The 27,773-nt window shown below is 37.8% G+C and overlaps 1 protein-coding gene across 1 annotated transcript in view; it reads left to right on the top strand.

Moving 5' to 3' along the window:
* The first annotated feature begins 257 nt into the window (after positions 1-257).
* Positions 258-27,773, top strand: part of LOC126298996 (transmembrane protein 183-like) — a 178,081-nt gene continuing 150,565 nt past the window's right edge. The window contains exon 1 of the mRNA XM_049990622.1: positions 258-658. Coding sequence (XP_049846579.1) covers positions 595-658 — 64 coding nt within the window. The 5' untranslated portion in view covers positions 258-594. The remainder of the gene's footprint in view (positions 659-27,773) is intronic.

Below are 27,773 nucleotides of genomic sequence, written 5' to 3'. Positions count from 1 at the left end.
CACGACTCTAACCACAACGCCAATACAGAGCGCTAGAATTCTAAACTCGGTTTCAAATTTACGTAACATGAAGACTTCAGCTGCTGTTATGGTTATATCTTATATTTAATTACAAGAAATCGTACCAAAATGACGCGTTGTCGAGAGATCGTCAACATCTGAAGCAGCCTACATTTATGTGGCATATTTAGTAGTTTAAAAACTACCAATTACGCCTTTTCGCACTTCTCAGAACTCGATACGACTACGATAGTCGACAGAAGTTCGCGAAGGTCGAAACTGGGCGTGTACACGTCATAGTTACATCACGGAGAAGTTTTACCGCGGTGAATCTAGCAACTACAGCACACAGAGCCGTACGAGCACGAAAATCGATAAATGTTCCCGACGGCCGAAACTGGGTGTGTATGCGCCATAGTGACGTCACCCAGAAGTGTTACTGAAGTACGCCATCGTTGTAGCTCAAAACTGGAGAGAGTCGTTTACATCTTCGTTGTTTCACTTGTGTAAGAAGTGAAGTGTTAGGTGTCAACAAGTTTCCGCGCTACGTTTTAGGCCTGATCAATTGATTTGCCGTAGAAAAGTGCATGCAAAATGAGTTGCTGTAGGCGAAAGAGACGCCGAACGCGTTCAGAAGGTTCATGTCGGGAATGTTGTGGTTAGTATACAAACAGTCAAAAGAAGACAATACCTATTTTAATAGTGCTAGTAAAAGCGTGCGTTTTCTCCGCAACGCGATTTTAAGGTCGGATATCTTATTTAACTTGATGTTGATACCAAAATAGTTATGTGAAAAAATCACGCAATCTTTTAAACAATAGTTAAATAGTGGTATTAGTAGTTCGCTGTTCATGTAGGATAATCTTTCGGAGTGAAATGAGTATTTCTGTTATTGTACTAACTGTCTTGGGCAACAGAAATGACACCTGATTTTTTTAACCATTGCTTTTTATTTATGCAAATAGATCTGTTGGTGGCGACCTAAGGCCGGTAATGTGGTTTTTGTGTATACACAGACCCTGTCGTATTGCACTGTGGAGAACTAAGTGGGTAGTCCACGCCGAAGACAATGAGCTAATGGCAGAATGTTTGTTCATAGTCTGGTGCTCAGTTTCTTTTTATGTTTACTGTTATTATCTAATTTGTTTGCCATTAAGAGCGTTTCAGCTCATTATGGGCAAATGGTATTACTGCGTCTTATGATTATTAATATTTTTACGCAATATAGTTACGAGAAGAATACATAATTAGAAGCAATTGAAGTATTTCTGTTCGTTCCAGAAAAGGTGCAAGTTTACATTTATGTTAAGGAATGTGGAGTATGCTAATTTATTGGCGTGTCAAAACAGCATCTTTACTGTTAGCATCCAGAGTTTGTGTTGGCAGTTTTTTATGTGATTGTTGTTAAGTAGTCTTGTGTGTTATGGTAAATATGAATTTTGTTGTAAATTCATCACACTATCCTAAGCCAAATGTTAAAAACTCGGTGTTAAAAATACACTAGTATGAAATCTTGATTGTGAGCAATTTTACCTGTCCTCAACTTAATCATGAGGGTCTACTTAGCAAATTTAAACATTTCTTTCAATGATTTACTGAAGATAATGCGTTTGAAGCAGCTGCTGATACAGCGTTACTGTTGGCCATAAGTGTTATCAATTCGATATTCTGATGTTGGACAACATGCTTATTGGCAAGCTTTCCACAGTTTTATATCTGTGTAGATTGTGAAGACAGTAAACTATATAAGGTTGCTCATTGTGTCTTTTTGTGAAAGTACTGGGAGAAGCAGACAAGATGCTTGACATGTTTGGCTGGAGTGGGGCTAATATGTCTGTTCTGGTGTTGATTCTCAATCCCAAAGTCGTCTCAGTTTTAGCTTGTGCTCTGGCTCTTGTAGCCTTTTTTCAATGGATTTTGAATTTCAAATTTTCATCCCATCTCAGTTTGTGTTAATCAGTAGGAATTTGATGTTGTAAATGCATTTAATTTTGTATCAGTTTAATGGAATAATGTAAAAGACAATTGCAATGCAAATGTAGAAGTTGGTGCATTAATTTGATCAACCCACTGGGAATGTTCACCTTTTGTTGTCCTCCCTCTTCTTTCAAATGGGCTCAGAAAACTTAATATAATTGTCAAACTGGGCTCACATATTGCAAATTTTTACATATTCCCAGTTTTACATATTAGTAGCAATGGCTAAATGCATGAATTATAAATGTAAATACAACGTAAGACAAAATGGTATAGCACACATTTGCACAGTAATCCATACTACACTTCCACAGATAAGCTCATAGATTATGACCATACGGGAGTTGGATCATGTAAGGCCCATGTTAGGCTACTGCATTCTATCAGTAATGTAACCTCTGTTTGGAACTCATCTCCCAAGCATGCGGTACTCTGTCCAAGGGAGTCTGCTGTTCATGAGCTGTAACATGACCAGTTTCATCATTTCAGCCTCCAAATTTTGAAGTAAGTTTATATCTAGATTTTCATTGACAACATTCACTCCATATTTAGTATGTCATCCTGATAACATGTAAACTGTACTTCGAGAGATTTAGCTATTTCTAATTTCAGGTAGAATGTCATTACCAACATTTGCTCCATATTTAACTTTCCTTTATACATAATAAAATTTATTGGATGTTATGAGGGTTGGAACTTAAATAGTGGCAACTATTTATTCAAAATCGATGCAAAAGTGTGAAATGTTTGCACATGTTACTGTCCTTCAAAGTAGTCACCATTGTTGTGTAGAACCCGTTGCCACCAATGTGAAAGGCGTAGTATACCATTAGCAGAGCCTGTTCTGTTGATGGTGTGAGTGGAGTGGTCTGCTGCCTGTAGAATCTCTGGAACAGTTTGGCAACAAATGCCACAAAGTGGTTCCTTCATCTTGTGAATCAAATAAGTCACGACGACTTAAGTCCGAGGAGTATGGTGGATGGTACAGTACTTCCCGGTCCACAGTACAAAAGTTAGGCATGAAACCAGTACTCATTACAGTAATATATTTGTATGTCTACTAGTTCCACAGATGATTGATATTTGAAGAAATGTATGATGAGTTAAATGAAATTACTTTGCACCACTTTTGGGCAGTTTTTCAACAACAACAAAATCGTGTAATGTGTAGTAGTTACGTAAAATGACTTTTGAAACTGAGGTTAGTCTATTCTACAACAATGCAATAACGATTTAGTAACTTACAAAGACAACAAAGATATATTTTTGAAATTTTGTAATGTCTTACAAACAAGAGCTAAATAGCCCATGGAGTGTGTTACTTTACTCTACTAACATAAACGTCATTTTAGAGTTGGATAATAGCTTTGGGCAATGTTACCATTTTAAAATTTATTGTTACACTAATAAGCAAACTTTTTGTATTGTGGGAAGTAAAACGTGAAAATTTAGGGTATTGAAACTTTTTTACTTAGGTTGTAGAGAAAAAGTAAGACATGAAAAACTTCTTATTTTATCAAAAAAATACCAATGTTTCATTAGGTACAATATGTTAATGTATGAAAATGTCAGTGATGATACCAGGAAAAGATTATGCACAAATTCATCACCATAAACTAACTCGGGCACTAAGAAAATGCCTCTTTCACTTAACCATTTTGAATGGTTTGTAAAGTCAGTTATATCATTTGTGAAAAAGTACATCTTATTTATAGGCCAGTTCAAGTTATCAAGAGATGATGTTTATTTATTTATTCTTTGCCCATGGACTCCAGCTGAGAGTATTGGGTGTGTCATACAATAGGCTATTAACATCAAACTTGATTTCATTATATATAAATGAAACAATAATTAAACAGAAATAATCTACAAGCATACATGTTTCACATTATACATACACACAATCCAAACAACATACATACACACAATCCAAACAACATACATACACACAATCCAAACAACATACATACACACAATCCAAACAACATACATACACACAATCCAAACAACATACATACACACAATCCAAACAACATACATACACACAATCCAAACAACATACATACACACAATCCAAACAACATACATACACACAATCCAAACAACATACAGAAATGATAATTTTAAAGGTACATTTCAGTAATGATATAACATACTTAAACACCATCTTAGTATTCACTCAAACTGTATATACATTTCTCTGTGAGATATAGTTTCAAATGATTTTTAAAACATTTTAGGTCTGTTTCTTTTTTAATGATTTTGGGGAGTTTATTAAAGAACCTTTTGCCTGCTTCTTCAGGGTCAGTCATGGACAGTTTTAGATTTCTGTTTATCGTGTAGTAATTTTCATTTCCTCTTGTACCGTGTTTATTCAGGAGGTGTTTATCGCTTGACCTTACCGCCATTATGCTTTGTTATATGTACAGTGAATATACTGTCATAATATTATAGTGTACAAAAGCTTGCCTACAGGTTTGTCTTGGTGGTATTTTTGCAATGCCTCTCACTCCCCTTTTCTGAATTGTGAATATTCTTTTTAAGTAGCCAGCTTGTACACTTCCCCATATATGAGCTGAATAAGACAAATGTGGGAAGACAAGTCCATAATACATTGATCTGAAGACTTTATCATCCACAGTCTTAGCTGTTTTATGCATGATGATCTGTTTCTTTTTACACAGTGCATCTATGTGCTCCCCCCGTGCCAAATGTTTGTCTATTATAGTCCCTAGAAAGTTTGTGCTGGTTACTTCTTTAATATTATTTCCATTTATATTATAGTTTTCACTATGCTTGGTTTGAAATACTACATTCATTGTTTTAGACTGATTCATAAGCAGGTTGTTTTGTGTTAAATATTTATTTGCATTTTTGATATTCAGGAGTACTTCCTTTTCAGGCTCCTCCTTTGTGTCAGCTGTGCAAATGATTGTTGTTGTCATCAGCATACATTATAAGTTTCTGATTTATATAGCTAGGGAAGTCATTTACATAGAGTATAAATAGTATTGGCCCAAGTACCGACCGTTGCAGCACACCGTGTTTAACTGTTTGCAATTCTGATCTGTAGTTTGTTATATTTCCCCCACTAGTGTGTCTGATTTCCGTGCATTGTTTCCTGTTTGTAATGTATGATTTAAGTATGTCGTAGCATTTTCCTCTAATTCCATACTGATATAATTTAATCATTAATTTTGAGTGGTCCACACAGTCAAATGCCTTAGGTAGGTCCATAAAAATCCCACAAGTCTTTTGTTGCCTATCAAGTAAATTAAGAATGTGCTCAATTATATCTGTTGATGCTGTTTTTGTTGACTTCCCTCCTCTGAAACCATGTTGTGATGAATGCAGTATACTGTACTTTGTTATAAAACTTACAATTCTATTCTTTATTATCATTTCATAGATTTTAGCAAATGTTGCCTGTAATTTCCTAATTCATCCCTGTTCCCTTTCTTAAATATTGGCTTCACTTTACTTACTTTCTGTGAATCTGGAAATATACCTTCTTCTATCGCAGCATTCAGCATGTGTGTCAATGGTTGTAATATACATTCTCTGCATTCCTTTATGAGATGTGATGTGACACCATCCAAGCCAGATGAATGTTTAATTTTAAGTTGTTTTATTAGGTTTGACACTTCTGTATCTGTTGTAGGTATGAAAACCATAGTGTGATTTGTATGTGGGGGTTTAACAATTTACTTACTGCATTTGTTTTATTTTGTGTTATTAATTCGTCTGCTATAGTAATATAATATCTGTTAAAAGTATTGGCTATTTCTAGAGGGTTTGCGTTGCTTTTCCCACTCATCAGTGGGCAGATGTCCTCTGCCCGATTACTTTTCCTCTCTCTTCATTAATGAAAGACCATAAACCTTGTGAGTAGTTCTTTCCCTTATCTATAGACATACTGATGAATGATGCTTTAGTTTCTCTGATAAAACTACAGTACTCTTTCTTTTTTATTTTATACAGTGTTTTGTGGGCCTCAGTATTTTTTTGTTTGGAGAGGTCATAATACACTCTAAGATTATTTCTGGCATGGATTACTTTTCCAGTCACCCAGCTTTTCTTTTTTTGTTGCTTTTTGACAAGCCTCTTACTAACAGGACGTGTAACATCATCATAATAATAATAATTGAATAAAGAAAAAAACTGGTTCCATTTGGTGTTTGCATCTTTCGCTGCATATATTGTTTCCCAGTTTTCTGCCTCTAACATCTTTTTTTACCAGTTTTATGTTATGTGGGTTGTTCTGTCTCCTCATCTCCCATATCTTCTGCACTGAATCACTAGTCTTTATATTTATGTCTATCATGATTGCAAAATGGTCTGCTAATGTGGAGTTAATTACCTGTGTGTCACAATAGCATGTAGGAATATTTGTTATTACATGATCAATTATAGTTTCACTATGCTTTGTTACTCTGGTTGGTTTGTCTATTTTTATTTTTAGATTGTATATGTGCAATAAGTCCAGTAGGGTCTTAGTATTATCTGTATTTTTACTTGTGTCTATGTCCAGATCTCCTATAATGATCAAATAAGCATATGTTTTTGAGAGGTATTGGATTATATCTTCCAGCTGTTCAAAGGTGGTTTTAATTACACCATTTGGTGATCGATACAAACCTAATACACAACATAAATTCCCAGCAATTTTAGTTTCCAGTGCTGTAGCTTCAAAGCTCAATTCTATAGAATATTTTGTTGTATTTATGGCTTTAGTTGGTTTATGGTTAGAAAAAAATAGCAACCCCACCACCTTTATAGGAAGTTCTGCAAAAACTGGCTACTTTCATATAATTCTTCAAGTTGTACATTCCTATGTGATTTTCTTTTAGCCCATGTTCTGTAACTACTAGAATGTTTGGCCTATATTCCTGTAATATTACCTCTAATTCCTCTGTTGTATAGTTTATGTATTGAACATTTTGGTGAAGTATTCTAACAGTTGGCTTTAACTTTAATAGTTCCCCTTCCTGTAATATACTAAGCACTTTGCTCCCTTTGCTTCTGGTGCTATGCAGTGATTTTTTTTTCAGTTTGTGTCATTAAACCTGGATCATATCTTTGTCCTATGTTTATATTCATCTCACTATTGTCACACTGGTATTTAAGATAGACAGTTTTACTTACATCTTTTTCCATGTTCTCTTTCTGCTTACTCGATACCATAAAAAATCCTCAATTAGTGTAGCAGGTCTCCTAGTTCTCAGGCATCTGTCTTGATTGGAAGCTGCTTCTGCTGTTGATCTCCCAGGCCTCAGGTACCTCTTCTGTGTGGTTTCTGTTGCTGGTGGCTCCTGTGCTCTGACTTGGTGACTGCCCTTCTTTGTTAGCTGATGCAGCTAATGACCCTTGTATGTTTTCCTCACAAGCATTTTCATTGCCCTGAGATAGTATTATGGGGTCTGCTGTTCTGGATGCTGTTGCTGATGACGACAGCTGTGCTGATGATTGTGGTGATTGTGCTGCTACTGGTTTATCTGACACTGCTGCTGAGAATATCAGAGCCTTTGCTGCTGCTACTGGTGTTTGTTGTAGCTCTCCTGCAGATAATGATGGTTCCACAGTTAGACGATTCTTGTTTTGGCGGTATTGGGATTGGAGACCCTTCCATTACAGATGACACCATCTTCAATAAAAGTTCCAGTAACACCGAGGTAACATTTATTTTCATACTGTGTAGCCATAAACACACCAGTCTGCTTGCTGGTAGATTCCATTGTTTCCTGTGGTTTGGGTAGGCTCTTTTCGTTCTCTGTAGGTGTGGCTAACATTTTTCATTTGTTTTTTTCAGTATCATTTCCAAATTTTGCCCGAACTTGTTCTTCTATTAAGTCTTCACCACTAGAATTGTCAAGCACTGTCTGGATTTTTTCTTTTAAGTTGTTTACTTGTACCTGGGACTAGTTTAGAAGCATTTTGTGGCATTTTAGGGAAATGTTTCATTTCTTGTGGATTCCAGATATTCTTTCAGATGTTCAGTGCTATGTATTGGCAAGGTCCTAACTCCCATTTACACTTGTATCATACTATAACATTAATCCCTTATTGGTACTCATTTTCAGCAAAATAAGATTCATCCCAGACTGAATAAAGTCTAAAACAAAGCAATGAAAGTACTGTGGAGTTACAATGACCCATTTTGTCAGTGATGCAAAATTGCCCCAGTTTTCCCAGAAATTAACCTTCATGGCTGCTTTAGGTTGTGCAGTGATAAATATTGATTACAGTTTTGTGGTATGATGTAGGCAATAACAAATTTCTACACACAAATGTCATTTGCCTTCTGTGTTGCTATTTTTCTGGTAGCAAAGCACTACTTTTCTGGACAACAATTACCTAAAAAGTACAGTAGTACGGTTTTGGTTAGCAGAGAATATCAAAGACAGAGAGTGGCAGAGTAACTAAAACATATGAGCTAGTAGAATCTGTCAACTACTTCGTATCAGAACTGTTACGAAATGTTCATTAGGATAGGAGCTAGGTAGGATACAATCTTTTTCCAGAGTTTGTGCAAAGTCACTCCCATGGACAAAGTAACCCCACTTTACAGTATTCAGATAGTTAAGGGCTATGAAAATTTAATTGCAGTGAGGGGCTAAAATTTTAATGTAAGAAAAAGGAGTAGGAAAAATAGTGGGTGAACATGAGTTGGGGAAGAGGAATGAAAGGGAAGCCAGCTGGTGGAATTTTGCACCAAGCACAATTTAATAATTATTAATACTTTGTTTAAAAAACATGAAAGGTAGTTTTATAGGTGGAAGAGACCTGGAGATACCAGATAGTATCAAACATATTACGCAATGGTAAGATAGTTCAAAACCTGATTTTAAACTGAGAAACATTGTCAGCAGCAGATGGGGACTCAGTTCATTACTTGTTGGTTGTAGACTGCAGATTGAAACTGAAAAATTTGCAGGAAGGTAGGACAATAAATAGCTGTGGTCTGGGTAAGTTGAAAGAACCAGATCTGAAGAGTTTCAAAGAGCATCTGGCACATTTGAGTGATGCAGGGTAAGGAACACGATAGAAGATGAAATGGTAGCCTTAAGAGTTGAAGTAGTGAAGGCTGCAGATGAGCAAAAGGGTAAAGAGACATGGCTCAGTACAAATTATCAGTAACACTTGAGATATTGAATCTAACTGCTGAAAGCAGAAAATATAAAAATGCTACAGATGAATCTGATAAGAGACTACAGACATCTGAAAAATGAGGTAGACAAGGATAGCAAATCAGTAGAGGCTAGACAAGAAGTGCAAGGTTATAGAACCATGCATGTTTAAGCAATAGATAGATATTGTGTATAGAAAAATTAGAAAGACACCTGGATGAACATGATGGCAAGCACATTCTAACCAGAGAAGGGGAAACTTAAAAGGTGGAAGGAATATATAGAAGGGCATACAAAGGAAATAAATTGAAGACGAGGTGGGAGTGTTGACATCCCTGGGAGAGCTAGCCATGGTGAAACTGTTCCACACTGCATGCAAAATATATCAGGCAGGCAGGAGTACCCTCATACTTTAAGAAGACTCATAATTACTATTCCAGAGCCAGCAGGTACTGATGTGCCTAAATGTTACTGAATATCAGTCTAACATGTCATGGTTCAAAAATACTGATACAGTTGTTTGAGTGTGTTGAAAAACTACTAGAAGCTAACATGGTGGGTGTTGTCTATACAATGATGAGTGTCAATGTCTGTCCCCCATCCCAGATGATGATCACTCCTGGCTGATTTCATTTCAAATCACCCAAAGTAAAGAAATATATTGCTCTCGTGTCACAGACATTCATGAAAAATTGGTGTAAGTAAAAAGAACACAATGAAAGAAGGGTAAAATATTTTTATTGAATTTTTGGATCAAAACTGTAGTAAGGTCATACTTTTGAAATTGGTTACTTTCACAAACTGGCATTGGCTGGGAGGGTGGGATAAAAAAAGTTTATAATCATTATAACTTTATTTACATCTGCATCTATGTGGATACTCTGCAAGCCACCATACAGTGCCGGAGGATACACTGTATCACTACTAGTCATTTCCTTTCTTGTTACATTCACAAATAGAGAGGGAAAAATGGCTGTCTATATGCTTCTGTATGAGCCCTAATTTCTGGAATCTTATTTTCATGGTCCTTACACCGAATGTTGTTGGTCGCAGAGTCATTAGGCAGTCAGCTTCAAATACCGGTGTTCTAAATTTTCTCAATAGTGTTTCTCATTTGAGTTCCTGAAGCCTCTGTAATACTACTGTGCTACCGGTAACAGATTTAGCAGCCTGTCTCTGTATTGCTTTGATGTCTTCCTTGAAAGCAACCTGGTATGGATCCCAGATGCTCGAGCAGTATTCTTTCATAGAATTCTCCCAATAACTGAAGTCTACCATTCACCTTCTCTATCACAGTTCTCACATGCTTGTTCCATTTGATATTGCTTTGCAGATTTATGCCCAGATATTTAAATGATGTGAATGTAACTGACCATTACAGGTTTGTTTTTCCTACTCATCTGCATTGGCTTACATTTATGCACATTTAGAGCTAGCTGCCTTTCATCACACTGACTAGAAATTTTGTCTAAATTGTCTTGTATCTTCCTACAATCACTTAACGTCGACACCTTACTGTAAACATTAGCATCTTCAGCAAACAGCTGCAGATTGCTGCCCACATTGTCTGCCAAATCATTTATGTATATAGAGAACAACACACTTATCTGGAGCACTCCTGATGATACCCTTGTCTCTGATGAACACTCACCATCTAGGACAACATACTGGGTTCTACTACTTGAAGTCTTCAAGCTGCTCATGTATCTATGCACTTATTCCATATGCTTGTACCTTCATTAACAGTGTGCAGTGGGACACTGTGTCAAATGCTTTCAGAAATCTATAAATATGGAATCTGCTTGTTACCCTTCGATAGTTTGCAATATGTCCTGTAAGAAAGTGATGCTTTCTAAAACCATGCTGGTTCTTTTAACCTACTTATCTACTTTGACCGATGATAAAATGATGGAATGTTTCTATGATTCTTGTATGTTAACTATTTCTTGAACATGAAATTTTAAACTTCAGGTTTTGTTTTGCCACCTTGAACTGCCACACCAGACTGAATGATGCCCCCTGTTAGTAGCCCCCCTTGTCATTCCTTTATTTATGTTTGTGATTTGTGCTGGGATTATTTTATACTTACACTTCATTTATGAGACAACTTTGAGGGATTGCAGCTCTTCCAATACATGTATGTGATTTGCTGGAGCAACTGGTTGCTGCTCTCCAGGCTAATTAGTTTAAATAAATTATATTTAATTCTGAGTAAGGATGATTTTTAGATTTTAGTTCACTGGTTTGTGAGATAGAGTTTTACAGGGAAATCACATTCCTAACAAACCCACGTAACTACTGTGGTTGTATCAAATGGTCTGTTCTCCTTCCTCCCATTGTCATATCTTGTTGGTACCTGGGTTAGTACCTTTCCTTAGTGATATGTGGTGGCAAAATAATAAAAATATAGAAGAAAGGTCCTGACATATGGTTGGAAAATGTTCTGATTAATGCATTGTAAGCCATTAAACACATATGCTTACTAATGTAGTTAGTGGTTGTTACTGTTGTTCTCATTTTAAAATACATCTTCATTATGAAAAGGAAGAAAAGTTGATTTTTATCATGGAGTTTTGTTTTTAGACTGTGTGTGATTTTCGTTTTAAAATTTGACACTTTCACTACAAAAGATAAATTTGATTTTATTATAAGCTTTTGTTTTAGACTGTTTGTACGGTTCAGCCTCTGCTTGATTGTAAACAATGGCTTAGGCAATGTTTCGGAGTGCCATATGTGGCACTGTGTGTGTTGTGTAATATATAAATTTACTTCCTTTTTGAAGAAATTCAGTATAAAGAAATGATGTATAATTTCTCAGTGATGTGATTTACGCCACTTCTGTAGTTTTTGTTTTATTGGTGGTGATTATGGTATGCAATAAAGCTTCTCTAGATGTCCAATAGGGGCGTCACCTGCGGGAAAATTTCCTCAGGCTGGCTGAGATTGGGCTGTCGGTTTTTGTTTCTATCTGGTTTCATGACCACTTGCATTGTACTCCTTTGGATAACGATTGTCTTTATTTTTGAGTGTGGAGTTATATTTATTCTGATTGGATGGTATGTATTATTTTCTGTAACAAATTGTGATTTTAATCTATTGTTTCACAGGATGATTTGAGAATAGGTTATGAACAACTTGAAGCTACTCATCACCAAATAATAAGAGCTGTTTTTTTTACTTGGCTATTTGTCATATTGAAATGGTCTTTAGTTTGCATAAAATATATCCATAGTATTCTAAATTCTGTTCATTCATTCAAATATGTTATCAGTGGAGAATGAGTCTGATTAGATAGTCTGTAAGTGACTGGTGCTAATACTTGCACTAGGATCAGTCAAAGACATTGGGATATTTTCATTAGGGATCTAGCAAACATCAACATGAAGTGGCCATGAATAAACCGCAAGGAAGGTCCTCTTTGTCTCTGTATTCTGCATTTTCCAGTCCACTATTGGTTATGGTGGATAGATGTGATGAACATTTCTTCTTTAATAGTGGCGGAGGTTTTTTGAGCCTAAGATGAACCTGTATGAATGTAGTAGCTGTTAACATGTTTTTATATTGGGTAGAACTACAATTATTGAAGTGAATGACATGTTGTGTGTGGGGTATCTGCTTTAATATATAGGTGAGAGCAGTTATTTGGATAACTTGAGTGAGTGTGTGTGTGTAATGTTACAACCAGAAACTTGTATAACACAATACTGGCTTACTGGAATCTTTCACATTCAGGGGTACTGCACCAATGATAAGCGTAAACATGGGAGAAAATATTGAATAGGGTGACATATCTTGGTACCTGTAAAACAACACAAGTTCTGCCACATTTGCACTTAAAAATTGCAAATCCTGGAGAGAGACAAATTAGTAAGTTGACATATTTTGCATATTCTCATTCAATAATGCCATAATGTTCTGAGCTGCCATAACTCATCTTTAAGAAAGTAAGTCTTTATTGCTCAAAAACATGCTGCAAGAATAACATGGGGTGCTCACCCATGATCATCTTGTAAACATTGGCTTCACAGTACAGTTATTCCCTCATGAAGTTCGTTGTAAATAATCCACGTCAGTTCAAAATGAACAATGATGTAGTCAGAATTAGTAAGAGCCTTGCCTCACTGTTGTGCTTGACTTGCACAGCTCTACTGTCCGTTAACGCAGCATAACATGCAAGGAGACAGTTATACCAACAAATTGTCTATAGGTGTGCAGTCAAAAAATTTTCTGAACATTGTCAAGACTGTTTTAGCAACATTGGGAGACTGTGTGGCTGCTAGTTCATTTGTTTTATGTTTATCTGTTGTACTCAATAACCTAATAAAAATGCTATTTAGTATGCACTGTACTAATGCAAATGAATTCATCATGATAAAGTTATGAAAAAAGTTTTTTCACTAAAATAAAGTATCTGAAATTGTCACAAATGAGCAGGAAAATAAGCGTTTTCAGCTTAGAAACAGTCTGTGTAGATTCAGTCAACAGTGATACTGAAGTAGCATTACAGAAAGGACTACCACAGATGTATATAGATGTAGCAGTAGGGATGCATATGTAATGAAATACAGTTAATAAATCACTCAGTGCTACAATTAAGTCAACACAATTAACAGAAGCAGAAGTGGACATTAACAGGTGTGCAGTTCTGGATGTCTTTCCACCATTATATCAAAAGGGTACAGAATTGAGGTAGTGACGATGTAATGGGGGAGAAGTAGCCTTACTGATTGTCGATCTGTGTGGTGGTGGTGGTGGTGGTGGTGGTGGTGGTTCTTTCACAGAAGAGATAAAAATCTTGTCTAGTGAGATTAGAACCGAAAACTAAAACGCATGTCCGCTTGAAGGGCAGGCACTTTACCGCTAAGCTAGCATACAGCTACAGTCTAAGACAGTCAAGAAACTCTATAGGGGAAAAAACTGCAATCTTTTTACAGCTAAAGTGAAGCTAGTGCTGAAAGTGGCTAGGCTGTAGTAACACCAGAATGTCATGTTTAAAAAAAAGAACTTGCTATTTTTAATGCTGTTACCTCCATATTTTCTAGTCACTACACAAGGTGGCCACTGCCAAGGGGCTCCCCAATGCTTAGGTGAGTTTGTGCTTGGCTACCACCAGGCCCCAGCCCTTTCCATGCCGCATGTCTGTTCTTCTGCTGTATTTTTTTCCCTCTCCTGGGAACATGTCTGGGACATTTTTTGGGAATGTGTTTCAAGGTTTTAAGAGCCTGGCATCAGAACAGCACCTCATCAGTTTTTTCCTTTCTTTGTTCTCATCTCCTACCATTACTCCACTTCAGTGTTTGAGGTTTCTCTATATTTCTTCTTCCTCAGTGTGCATTCTGGAAGGCTGGCCCACATGTTTGATGCATAAAAGATGACTGTGTAATGCTTATTCGCAGACCCAGTCAACTGTTAGGGTTCCCATGTACCCCCTGGTACAGGTCAGGCCCAGGGATGGGTGATTGCCCGAGTTGTTACCTCCCCAGTTGCCAATTGGTCTCTTTGTCAGGAGTTTGGAAGGTATGACCTGAGGTGTGAACAATCACCTAAGGTTGGTGAGCCACCCTCTGAGGGGGACCACCAGTTCGAAGGAGTGTACCATTGGAGATGCTGGAAATCGCGAGGGATTTTCTCGCAATGAACCAATCACCATTTCAGTCTGTCTACTAAATGTGAACGGAATGAGGCTACAGATTCTTTGAATCTCCCAGCTGCACCTCTGTTCCTCATGGTATCACATACTGGAGGTCAGTCCTTTGCTGCAGCTAATCAGTTTATTATTCAGAAATATGTTGATGAAATTGCAGGCCCTGCAATTTGGAAACATAATGGAACTTTGCTTTTTTGGAGACCAATTGTGATTTTTAAAGCCCAACAACTGCTTGCAGCTTTGCCCATCCATGGCTATCGTGCTCATGTCGAGGGCCATTCAGTGCTGAATTGTTCGCTTGGTGTTATTTATGCTTGGCCACTTGATCTGAGGGGGGGGGGGGGGGGGGAGAATCTAAACTTACCTCTCTGATCAGGGCTCCACTGCATTCCATTAGGTAATGAGAAAAGGGTGATGCAACCTTATTGTCTACATGTACTCTTTTTCTCACATTTGGTAGAGTAGTGGTTCCATCAAAGATCAAAGCAGGCTATGAAGTCATCACAGTCTGACCAAACATTCCAAACCTGATGCATTGCCTCAGTGTCAACATTACAACCACACTTGTGTGTCATGTTGAAACATGACCGACTTGTGGTAGGGATGCTCACAAGGGCGATTGCCTGCCTCCTCCTCCCTGCACTATAAATCCTAAGAATTTCCCTTGCACCTTGATGAGTGCCCCATTGGCCATGCAGACTTTAAACCTAAAATTCAGCACTGCAGTTGCAAAATCGCCCATTATTACAGAAGCACCCCCATCTCCTCCTCTAGCTGCACAGCTGGCCACCAAATTTTCTTCCTCAGTGATGGAATCACTTACCTCACAAACAGTGGGCCGGAAAGGACAAAGGAACACTACCATGAAGACTTCTATTGTTTCTCTGGCTCATAAATATGTGTCTTCATCTGCCAGCTGCAGTCTCCAAAAAATTGAATGAAGACAAACGGTCTTTTCCTTCCCTGACTCGTAGATCCTCTTCAACACTCTTGCTGTGAGGTACCCTCACCAGGCTGACCTTCATTTTGCCAGTGTGCACCACCTACTGTTTTTCTGCCCTGGAATTTACAGACCAACCCAGAGAGAATTCCACGCCCCTGTAGATCTCTTGGAACAGAATCGTCCAGCATCTGCCCCCCAGTATCAGTGAGTCTTCAAAGGTTTTCATCTGGCAGCTTCTGAGCTGACAACCCCTCATTTGTTTTCTCCTCCCTGTCATGACTCTCCTCCAATGGAACGTTCACGGCATTACATCCAACGAGGAGGAATTAGGCTGCTCTTGGATTTGCAGTCTCTGCCACTTTTATGCCTCCAACAAACATTATTATGTCCTTATGACCACTTTGACCTTGTGCATTTCCTTCCAGTTGGCTTTAATCTTCTCCCTGGGGATGGCATCCCATCTCATGGTGGAGTCGTGCTGTTCGTACTCAAACCATCTCACTGAACACTTGGCTGCAGGGTTTTGCAGTCCACACTTTCCTTCTTCACTTCACCTTTTTTCTTTGCAACGTCTACATCCCTATGTCTCCTAAGCAATACTTCCAGGGGAGGAGCTCAGACCATCCTCCTCCGTTTATGCCGATAACTTGTTAGTTCGAAACTAGACTATGGGTATTCCATTTGTGCATCTTCTGCACGTCCGTCCCTCTTCCACTGTCTCACTACTATCCATCATTGTGGAATCTACTGGGCCACTGGAGCCTTTTACAGTGGCCCAGTTGAGGGTCTCTACTCAGAAACTCTACTCTGCCAGTCATACTGGCATGATGTTCTACTCAGCAGATACACGTGTCATTTGTCTGCCATGCCCAGCCACCCATCCTATGCCTCCTTCTTCAGTGATTCCTTTGACTACCACAATGGGGTGCCTGTGTCCTCTCTCTTACCTCCTGGAGTTCGCTTTCAGCTATTGCTCCAGCCTGCTTGACACTTTCCTGGTGGGTGTGAACCTTCACCACCTTGGCTTTGTGTGGTGGCCCATGTTCACCTTGCATTTAATTCTCTTCCTAAGGAAACTACTCCAGATTCGATCTATCACTGTAAGTTTCTCAACCTTCACAGAGAACTTTGCGATAATACTTTCATGTACTCTGGTAGCTCTAAGACTGACAATAGTGTTGGGTGTGCATTCATCATCGGCACAAACCATTTTCAGTATCAGCTTCCAGAATAGTGCTCAATATTTACAGCAGAGCATGTCACCCTCTTCAGATGATACAGGCATTTTAATTGTCATATGCTCTGATTCTCTGTGCCCTTCAGAGTGTCGGTGTGTTGTACAAAGTCCATCCCTTAATGCAATGGGTCCAAGAAAGGCTCCACTTGCTCTTGAGGGAGCCGTTATGACATTTATGTGGGATTTCCTGGTCACGTCGATCTGACGGGAAACTAGGTTGCTGACAAGCTTGCAATCCTACCTCAGCCTGCTAGCTCTTCCATTCCTTCTGATGATCTCTGTGTAGTCATCTGTTAACAAGTAGTATCACTTGGGTATCAGCACTGGTCTTCTCTTCTTGGGAACAACCTCCAGGGAATTAAACGCCTTGCAGTGATGTGGTCGACTTCCTCTCGGCCCTATTGCTGCAAGATCATTTTAGCTTGGTTACATATTGGCCACTTGTTTTAGCCATCATTATCTGTTAGGTGGTGATCCCCCACTGCTATGTGCTCATTGTCAACACTTGATGGTTCACCATTTCCTGATTGCTGCGTTGTTTTTCTTTCTTTCTCCTCTTTTTCTTCTTCTTCTTCTTCTTCTTCTTCTTCTTCTTCGGTATAGTGTCTGTCTGCCGTCTGTTATCGGCCATTTTACCGAACAAAGGGTGGGCTGTCGATTGGATTTTACTTTTTATCTGTCATAGGAATATGGTGAAGGACATTTAATCTTTAGTTTGGGACCTCTGTTGTCTCTGCAGGGTATTTTGTGGACTTTCCTCCAAGAGGAAGTCCTTGTTCTTAGCTGTTCCCTTCCCTCCATTGGGCTTAATGTGCAGTTGCTTTTAACTTCTTTCTCATGTTAGTGTTTTAAGGTTCGGTGCAGTGTAAAACAGGGTTCACAGTACGAGTTGTAATCGTATAGTCAGAAATAGTTTGAGACTTAAATTGTAACTGGATGTGGTTAAGATAAAAAATAACTGATTATGATTATACCTGTGTGCTTCACGCGTACTTTCTGATGCTATGTGCCAATTGTAGTTCATTTTATGAGGTTTTTTAGCAGATTTTGGACTCATTCTAATACATTCAAATTTAGACAAGATTTTTATTTTCTTGATTAGGTGCTATCTCTCCTTATAAACACACTTTTTGACTTGTTCTTGCTTCTATGCCTTGTATGTACGTATCACATTTCTTTCCTGCTGTGCAGGTATCAAAATGTCAATCTCTTTAGGAATTTATTTCCCAGATGCAACATGTAGCGCCCCACCCCCCAGCCCCCCTTTGTGAGGCCACGTTCCATAACATTTAGCACAAAACCTAATTCTTGTTCACTTTCAACCACTCCTGCTGTGTCCTCAATGAATTGTATTGTGCCAACTTTCTGTCCTTGATAAACAATACTAGTCCTTTCATTCCCTCATTCCCATTTCAAAGTGCTATATAAACATCACTAGTGACAATGAATAGTCTCGTGTTACAGCTTTCATGGGCTAGTTTTGACTTCTTATGCAAATATGTGATTACATTCTATTAAAAATTGCTTTAAAGAAAGACTGAGTTAGTTATCCATCTCTCACTGTCATAAATAGCATACTGCCTAAAAAAGGAAAAACATATTATTTCATCCTGCAGTGTAAAAAAAAAAAAAACCTTTCCACATTTGTGAAAATAATATATGTAAAACCTTTCCATATTTATGAAAATAACATACATTTCTTTGGTTTTCCTCAGTAGCCGGACACTGGCAAAACTGTTTCTGGAATGCCACCCCCTCCCAATCTGTCTCTCTATTAAAATTTAAATTTGTTATACATGTGTTGTTATTGTTGCCCTCTTAATTGAGAATCCACTAAAAGTTCTCATTGCCAGATTCAGAGCTTTTACTGAAATCACCATGTTTCATTTTGTGGTCTCAAATAAATGTGATCATTCTGTCCTTCAAGTTGTCTAGGCATGTACCTATAGAAACTACACACACAACAGATGCATAAGTGTTGTAAAAATTGGGCACCAAATACAAATTACAGTAAGTGTAAAGTGACATCCTGTAGGAGTCATAAAATATATGGATTGCCACAAGCATGAACTGATTTTTTTCAATCTTTGTGATTTGTCTTTGGCAGATGTTACAAACTGTATACATGCAACTAAGAACAGAATCTGCCAGGAAGTTTCATATCAGCGCACACTCCACTGCAGAGTGAAAATCTCATTCTGAAGACAATTCTTGTTATGTTATATGGGAACAAATCTTTAGTACTCTATTGGAAACACTATAAATCCAGATGGGATTTTATTTTTGGGAGAACATATCATTTTCTTAATTTCATAAGGATATTCCTGTGGGTGAACTATATCAGAGTTGCTTTTTCAACATACTGCTGCGATTTTTCTCTTGAACTGTTTGTCTCTATGCTTTCTACTATATTAAAGAAAAGACTATTAAAAACATTTGCTATCTGTGACAATATTATAGCCCTTCCATTCAGTTAATTAAGCCGAGTAAGGTTATGTTCTGGATCTCCTATCACACTTGTACTTGCTAACACATAAATTTCCCTTTTCCTTTCACAAGATACTCCATCTAGTGAGCCAGGATTTTTTACATGGGTGTTCAGTACCCTTTCTGATTGGCTTATGTGGAAAGCTGTTTTCTAATAATGATATAATGTTATCATGGCATACATTGATGCAAAAAACCACAGTACAAAAAATAATTAATGTAGAGAAATGAAATTTTGGGAATGTATTTGCCTAAGTATCATATTTAAGTGATTAATATTGCAAGATCATAAGTTAATCTAAGTGTGAGAATGTGAAATGCTGATACATTAATAACCAGTTTTCCCACCAGAATGTCGAATGTAAGCATGCTAATGTGCACATTTGTGTCATACAGGTGCCGGATATGTTTCTGGGTTGGAGTACCGTGCCTGTTGCTCATAGTCGGTCAATATAGGGAGTTCAGTGCTGTTTGAGGATGACGTTGGAGTTGTCATCCGATGTTCCATATGTGCTCGATTGGAGACAGATATGGAGATAGAGTAGACAGAGGCAACATGTCATTATTCTGTAGAGTATGTTGGGTTACAGCAGTGGTATGTGGGAAAGAGTTATCATATTGGGAAACACCCCCTGGAGTGCTGTTCTTGAGTGGCAGCACAGCAGGTTGAATCACCCAGATTGATGTAAAAATTTGTCCTGGAGTCATTAATTATTCTCACTGGTTCTGCTGAGGAGTAAGGTAACCATGCATCATGATCAGAGAATCTTTGTTACTGGGTGAACAGTTATTACCTTGATTTGAGCTCCAAGCAAGAAAACTATCTTTATCTACCCATGTTGGAAAATTAATTACTGAAATCAAATTATAGGATCCAAATAAGGTTTGCTGGTCACTTTTCCAGCAAGGGACAGGGCAAGAGGAAAGTGCTTTGTTTACTTGCACAACATGTGTAGTGAAGTTGTAACTGAAATCATCATCAGGCTCATTGTTAGTGTGGTAACTGACTAAACGGCAGTTCAGGTTGAATCATTGGTGCATGGTAATACACCTACAAATTGCTGCAAATTCCCCTGTCATGCATATGGTATTAGCAGCTGGACTCGGCTAATTTCAGCAACTTGAGGTAGTTGCCCAGTTCACGTCCTAATCCCACAGAGCTGTTACTGTCATGACCGTGGCATTAACGACCCATTAAAAATGACCATCTCCATCTTCCTCCATTGCTGGCAGATTAGAGGATGGTTATTTTAAACATGGTCATGACCACTTGCATTATACCATAACTCACTTTCCAGGCTTCCCAAGGTCTGTACATATTGTGGTCCAACTTCAATAGTACGAAATTTGAAGTCCAAATTAGTTTGCAGTGTCACGTTCTCAAAGGAAACTTAGATTTTAGGTGGTAATGAATCCTTTACCTTTATTGAAACATCTACATTTTTACCTTGCAAGTCATCTGGCGGTGTCAAATAGAGGATAAATCTGGTACCACTAAAATTTTCCAAGCTTCTTTGTTTCATTCATGAATGGTGCCTGGGATGAACAAGTCATTCAGTGTCTACATGATGTCCAGTTTTCCTCATTTTCTCATAATAATCATTTCATGAGAAGTTTGTGGAAGGAACTGATATGTTGCATGACTCTTCTCAGTGCTCATCTCTTATAATTTTAACTTATGTTGTACAACACATCTCTTCTAGCGACTGCCACTTCAGTTTTTTTGAGCATCTCTGTTACACTCTTGCACTTACCAACCAATCTAATAAAAAATTGTGCTGCATAGTGTATGTTAACTTCTGTCCCCTCTATTAATCCTGTGTGGTTAGCATCTTTAACAGACCAGCAATGCTAAAGAATTGCGCAAATAATTGTTTTGTAAGCCACTTCATTTTTGGATAAATTTCATTTCACTTAGATTATTCCACTGAATCTGTCTGTCATCTATTTTCCCTACAACACATTTTATGTGGCCAGTCCAATTTAGATTGCTCTGGATGTTTACTCCTAGGTACTTCTTGCCTGTTACTTCTTCCAGTGGATTATCACCATATTTCTCGTCAGGGATACTCTTCAGGTCTTCATGAATTTTACATTTATGTATGCTGTATTTAGTAACAGCTCTAAAACACCTCCCTTCGGGTACTCCTGAAGTTACTTTTATATCTGTTAATTTGGTCCCGTCAAGACTAGTGTGTCGTTCGGTGGCTAATTGGTATAGTCCCAGACTACACATCCGAAGACTGTAGGTTTGCTCCCCAGTTAGTCCGAGGATTTTAACTGTGACTTATGACTTCTTTAACCTCTGGTGGTGATTGTTTGTGTGAAAAAAATCTGTGTTACATAGTTCAGAATCCACGTTAAATTGTAGGTCTCACTATAACTTGCTGGGTCAGTCACTCAAAAGTTGGAGGAAGGCAACTCTCTTCAACAAGACCGTACCTAGTAAAGCATTGTGCTGTGCCAAACACTCTTCAGATTGATAACTCCTTTACTTATGTAAGAATGACAAGATGAGATTTATGTGCTAGGAAGTCCTGAACCTTTTACAAATTTGGTGGAATACTTTGTAAGCTCGAGTGCGCACAGTTTCAGAACAACTTGGTTTGTGAAACCCAAATTGATTTTTTTGGGGGGATTTCAGCTAGATTATTGTGTGAGAGCAAATGACATGTTACATAATCATGCAATATAATGTAATGGAATGGATAAAGAATCTGCTCACGAAGCAGCGGCATGAGAACACACACATGAAAAGCATTATGTATGCAAGCTTTTGGAGCCAGTGGCTCCTCCTCCGGACAAGAGTTGAAAGGGAAGAAGGAAGAGGGGTGAAGGAGAAGTACTGTTGATGTTTAGGCAAAGGGAATAGAGTTTGGAAAAGTCGCCCAGAAACCTGGGTCAGGGGAGACCTACTGTCTAATAGGTCTCCCCTGACCTGGGGTGCTGTGACTTCCCTTTTTATAAACCTCACCAATCCTTTCCTTTCACCCATCTTCCTTCCCCTCCTTCTGCCAGGAGGAGGAGTCACTGGCTATCCAGTGACATTCTGTTTTTGGAAATTGATTATTTTTGTTGATGTAATCATGCAACAAACTGACATCAGTGACAAGTGACAGACATAAAATTGTTTAGGACAATTAAGATAAACCGTATAAGTTACTTACGAGCTCATACCGTATGCAATTGCAGTCTTTCTCGGCGTATTCCACAGACGAATTCTTCTCAGGTTATCAGCAGAGTGGTGGCGTCGTCGTCTTGTTGCAACGTTTCTATGATTTTCGTACCCATCATCGTCGCCAGTAGGTGATGGGTACAAAACTCATTCAAACGTTGAGACAAGACGACGCCACCACTCGGCTGAAAACCCAAGAAGAATTCATCAGCTCATACCTTTAGCAAACCTTGTCTTTGTCTATATACGGCTTGCTTACAGTGTACAGTGGATAAGTGTCAGCTTTTATGGTCTTCTGTTATCATTCGCAATAGCATACACAATTTTTGATAGTAAAGATATCACACACATTGTAGCTGTCTGTCTGTCTGGTTGTTGTTGTTGTTGTTGTTGTTGTTGTTTTTTTATTTACATAAATAATTATATCCTTGTAATATTTTTCTTTAAAACTCATTCTGAGTACTGTACTCGTGTTTTCTCAGAGGTGGAGACAAATTTTGCCCAAAATATCCATAAACCACTGAAGGTTATGAAGGTTACTGATTGCATAATTGCTTCAAATGATATGTGGCTATTGCAGTTGGTCTTGAACAGGGTAAAGACCTACCTGTATATATTTCCACTGTGCAACTTCGCGCTTTCATATAGCCAGTGAGAGGGTAGTTTTAGATAAATCGAAAGGTGAGGTATCTTGAGTAGCAAAATTGAAATCGTTCGTTGTTGTTTGCACATTATTCACGATTTCTTTAGCCACAGCCTCAACATTTGCTTGCTACTTGTTTGGATTAGAGGTTGTTTTGTCAGTCTGATTTGTAGCTTTATTTAAGGGCTAGGTTGGGTTCAAAGGTGATAGCTTAGCTGTGAATTGTGAAAGCCTAAAATAATGACAAGTAGCTAATTGTTTGAATGAAAGTTTGTGATGTCAGACTAGTTTGTGGCATAGTGTGGTGTCTAGATTAGACTGAGAGGCCAGAGAGTGTGATATTACAAGAAACTCTACTACATGTGCTGAAAAGTTCAGGTGGTTATTCAGAAAACACCGTAATCACTGGTTTCACGTGTAACTGTTATGACATCTGTGGTTTTTTCATTGTTTAAGATGCTATCACTGTGCTGTTACACTTAAGAAGCTTTGCCACTTTTCAGTAATTGGGCTGAGAGAAACCTGTCAGTGGTTAATTCTTTGGTGAACTGGGTGCATCAGTATCCTGTCTTGGGGTACAAAGACAAGAAGTTGTATTGAACTTATTAGCTGTGAAAGATTTGGCATAAAAGTGTGTGTTTTATCTTGTCTTCAATGCGATAAAACTGTTTAGGATCGTGACTCTGGCATATTAATAGAAGAGATCCAGTAATTTAAATTATAAACTAAACAATCTGTGTCATATTGTTTTGTTTCTGTATGTGTTACTGTAACCACTAAATAGCAAGCTTTAGAGCTGTCATGTGTCATATATGTAGTGGTACAATTTAACTGACTTGAATTTTGTAGTCATTTCGTTACTGATCACATATCTGTTGTTTTTTAATTATAAGGATTAGTGGAAATAGCGTGTAGCCTGTATGCATGTGGACAGAGATTTCATTCCGTGCTCATTATACAAATGGCAGAAGAAAGATGACATATTCAAAGAACACCAGGTTGAATAGTGATTTGTCAAGTATTACACTAGCCATTTGTTATGTATCTACGGTATCAATGAGGGGAAAAAGACTGACAGGCAACTTTTTACTCACTCAAATTTGAGAAGGGAATTTGACAATATTTTTGCAGTTTTCTGTATGTGTGGTTATGTAGATGTTTAATGAAAGATTTTACATGCAACATGCTTTGAAAGCTGCATGCTCAGGGTTTTAAGGAACTAGTGTCTGCTAAACAGAATTGTTTTCTCATTCCATATTGCCATCACTTTTGTGCTGACTTGCATGTCTTGTATCCACAGTGATGTTTAATGACTGCTTCATTAACCTGTATCATTCATGAAGTCTGAATTGTTTTGTGTCTTTATAGTTCACAACGAAATGTGACTGTGTGTTACTGAATGTATTCAGTGATGTCAGGTGGTGAAAAGTGGACAACTATTACTTGCTTGGAGGTGCAAATAGCATGGTGTCTGCTCAGAAGAAATGTTTTTCTTTTTTCTGTTAATGGTAATGAATTCTTATCAAAAACACCAATGTGACATGATGGAACCAACAGCTAGGCATGTAAGTTGTGTATGTTGTTTGGAATGACTACAGTTCAGAAGGAACAATGATGTCCTTAATTACAAAACAAGAAGAAAAATGGCATTCACGATTTAAGTACATTAAAGTTACCTTTAGCACAAAAAGGGGTGCACAATGCTGCCACAAATTTTTCATCACTTAACCAGTGATACAAAATGTGTGACAGACAGCAAAGTTAAATTTTAAAACTGAAAGTTTTTTGATAAATTCTTTTTTTCTGGTTGGAATTACTAATGCACACCTCTAATCGTGCAGCTGGTTCATGGAACAAGAAACTAACAAGCAAACAGTCCATAAATATCATTGCTTGCCCCTCACCAAACTGCTGTGTAAAACAGTGTAGGTGTTGTTTTTATTGTGATAATTGTCTGTATATCACAGTGACTTACGGTGTTTCTATTGTACTGTACTCTTCCATGGAAATGCCTGAAAACCCTTGATAGAGATGTCAGCATCAAAATTTTAGAAAGGTTGATTGATTGTATGAGAGTTCTTCATTCATAATCTGAGAGAAATGTTTGCCGTTCATCTCAGCTTGAAAAGAATGATTGATATTTTTCTCTTTTCCTCATATTAACATGATAAAATTCAAGGAAGATATGAAGAATTTATATATTCTTTTTAGATACATCAAACTGCAGTACTTCCAGTCTAAATGCAAAGCCTGTAGGAAAACCTACAGGGAAGCACTTCAGAGATTAAGGGGAGTTGGAACGTCGTATCCTGACAATGTTAAATTTAGTGACTTGACCCCCCTGTATTTCAGGAACCACTGTAGCCATTTACATGAAACTTTTACTGGATCTTACACTATATGTTCTGAATCTACAGCACTACAATAATTGCATTTCAGACACTGCTTTTTGGAATACCATTTTTTAATTACATGGTTAAAATTTTGTGTACTTCTTTGTACATTATTGTAAATAATTTTAGTTATACATAACATTATGTTCTTAGTTTAGTTCAGTAGACTCAGGATATGTATACTATTATTTCCTGAAAATTTGAATACTTTATTCGAAGTGGTTTCGGAGACTAGGGGAAAATGCAACAGAAAATGTAAATTTTCAGGAAAGACTTCTAAAGTTTTGAAAGATTGTAACTCAATTAATACACTGTGATCATAAGTATCTGGACAACCCCCAAAAACATAAGTTTTTCATATTAGGTGCAGTGTGCTGCCAGGTACTTCATATCGGCAACCTCAGTAGTCATTAGACATCATGAAGGAGCAGAATGGGGCACTCTGCGGAACTCATGGGCTTCAAACGTGGTCAGGTGATTGGGTGTCACTTGTCATACGTCTGTACTTGAGATTTTCACTCCTAAACATTCCTAGATCCACTGTTTCCAATAAGGTAGTGAAGTGGAAATGTGAAAGAACACGTACAGCACAAAAGTGTACAGGCTGACCTTGTCTGTTGACTGACAGAATGCCGACAGTTGAAGATAGTTGTAATGTGTAATAGGCAGACATCTATCCAGATCATCACACAGGAATTCCAAACTGCATTAGAATCCGCTGCAAGTATTACGACAGTTAGGCAGGAGGTGAGAACTTGGATGTCATGGTCAAGCAGCTGCTCATAAGCCACACATTATGCCAGTAAATGCCAAACGAGACCTCACTTGGTATAAGGAGCATAAACACTGGACGATTGAACAGTTGAAAAACGTTGTGCAGGTTGACAAATCACGGTACACAATGTGGCGATCTGATGGCAGTGTGGCTATGGCAAATGCCTGGTGAACGTCATCTGCCAGCATGTGTAGTGCCAACAGTAAAATTTCGAGATAGTGGTGGTAGGGCATGGTCATGTTTTTCATGGAGGGTATTTGCAGCCCTTGTTTTGTGTTGCACTATCTCAGCACAGGCCTATAATGATGTTTTGATGTTTTAAGCACCTTCTTGCTTCCTACTGTGAAGAGCAATTACAGGATGGCAATTGGGTCTTTCAACATGATCGAGCACCTGTTCATAATGTACGGCCTGTGGCGTATGTCAGTCATACCATCATTTATTTCAACAGCTTTGTTTGCAGCACTCTTCATTGACTCACATGCAACAGATTCTACAGCAGCTCCAATAAATCCTGCATACTTGCCGAGTTTACAAGGTAGGCGTGGCATATTAATCACAACACACAATGTTTCTGCTGCTTTGTGTCCTTTTGTCAACAGGTCTCAGTCCATAAAAACCACCCAACATTTAATTCAAAATAATTATGTTTACACTTATCAGAATTCCAAAATGAATGAGTGTACTTAAAACTGGCACAATTAATGATAGAATTCCTGGCTAGTCCATTTGATAACTCAATGTCTTCATATAAACGAACTGTTCCTCCACATACTTTACAAAACACACATTCACGTAACCCTTGTTGGATGTGTAAATCTATCAGATTATAACCTAACCTACCATTTACATCACTTTTGTTTTGAGAAGACTGTGTATCACAACATTTTATTTTAATCTTTGAAGCACTGAGTGTTTTTCCAGATACTGAAGAGTTTGCCTGTATTTTAGTGTCTGTAACTTCACAAGCCCCATTTTGAACACAGTGTTTCCCTTTATTTGAAAATCTTCTACCGTGAAAGACACTTTTCTTAAAAACTCTTAGTTTTGGTGTCATACTTCACTTTTTGAGAGATTTATCAATCTATTCATCACTTTTCCTCGTAAAAAAAACGTTATCACTTAAACATGCAATGTGTGTTTATATTATTAAATGAAAAGATAATGCTTTTGACAGTGCTACCAATGCAAATACGTAATTTAACCTGTATAACACAGCAATCCACAAACTTCTGTATAAAAAATTACCGATTTTATTATGGTCTTGAAGTAATGCACGTAAAAAATTTTAACATTTTTTAACCAGTGTAGATTATATTTAAAAAAAAAAAACACTTCCCATGTGAGTTTATAACACGCGATCTAGTGT

This window comes from Schistocerca gregaria, chromosome X (genome assembly GCF_023897955.1).
Source record: "Schistocerca gregaria isolate iqSchGreg1 chromosome X, iqSchGreg1.2, whole genome shotgun sequence".
Taxonomy (NCBI): Eukaryota; Metazoa; Arthropoda; class Insecta; order Orthoptera; family Acrididae; genus Schistocerca; species Schistocerca gregaria.
The sequence above is the reverse complement of the archived record's forward strand: the minus strand, read 5'-3'. Positions and strand labels throughout refer to the sequence as shown.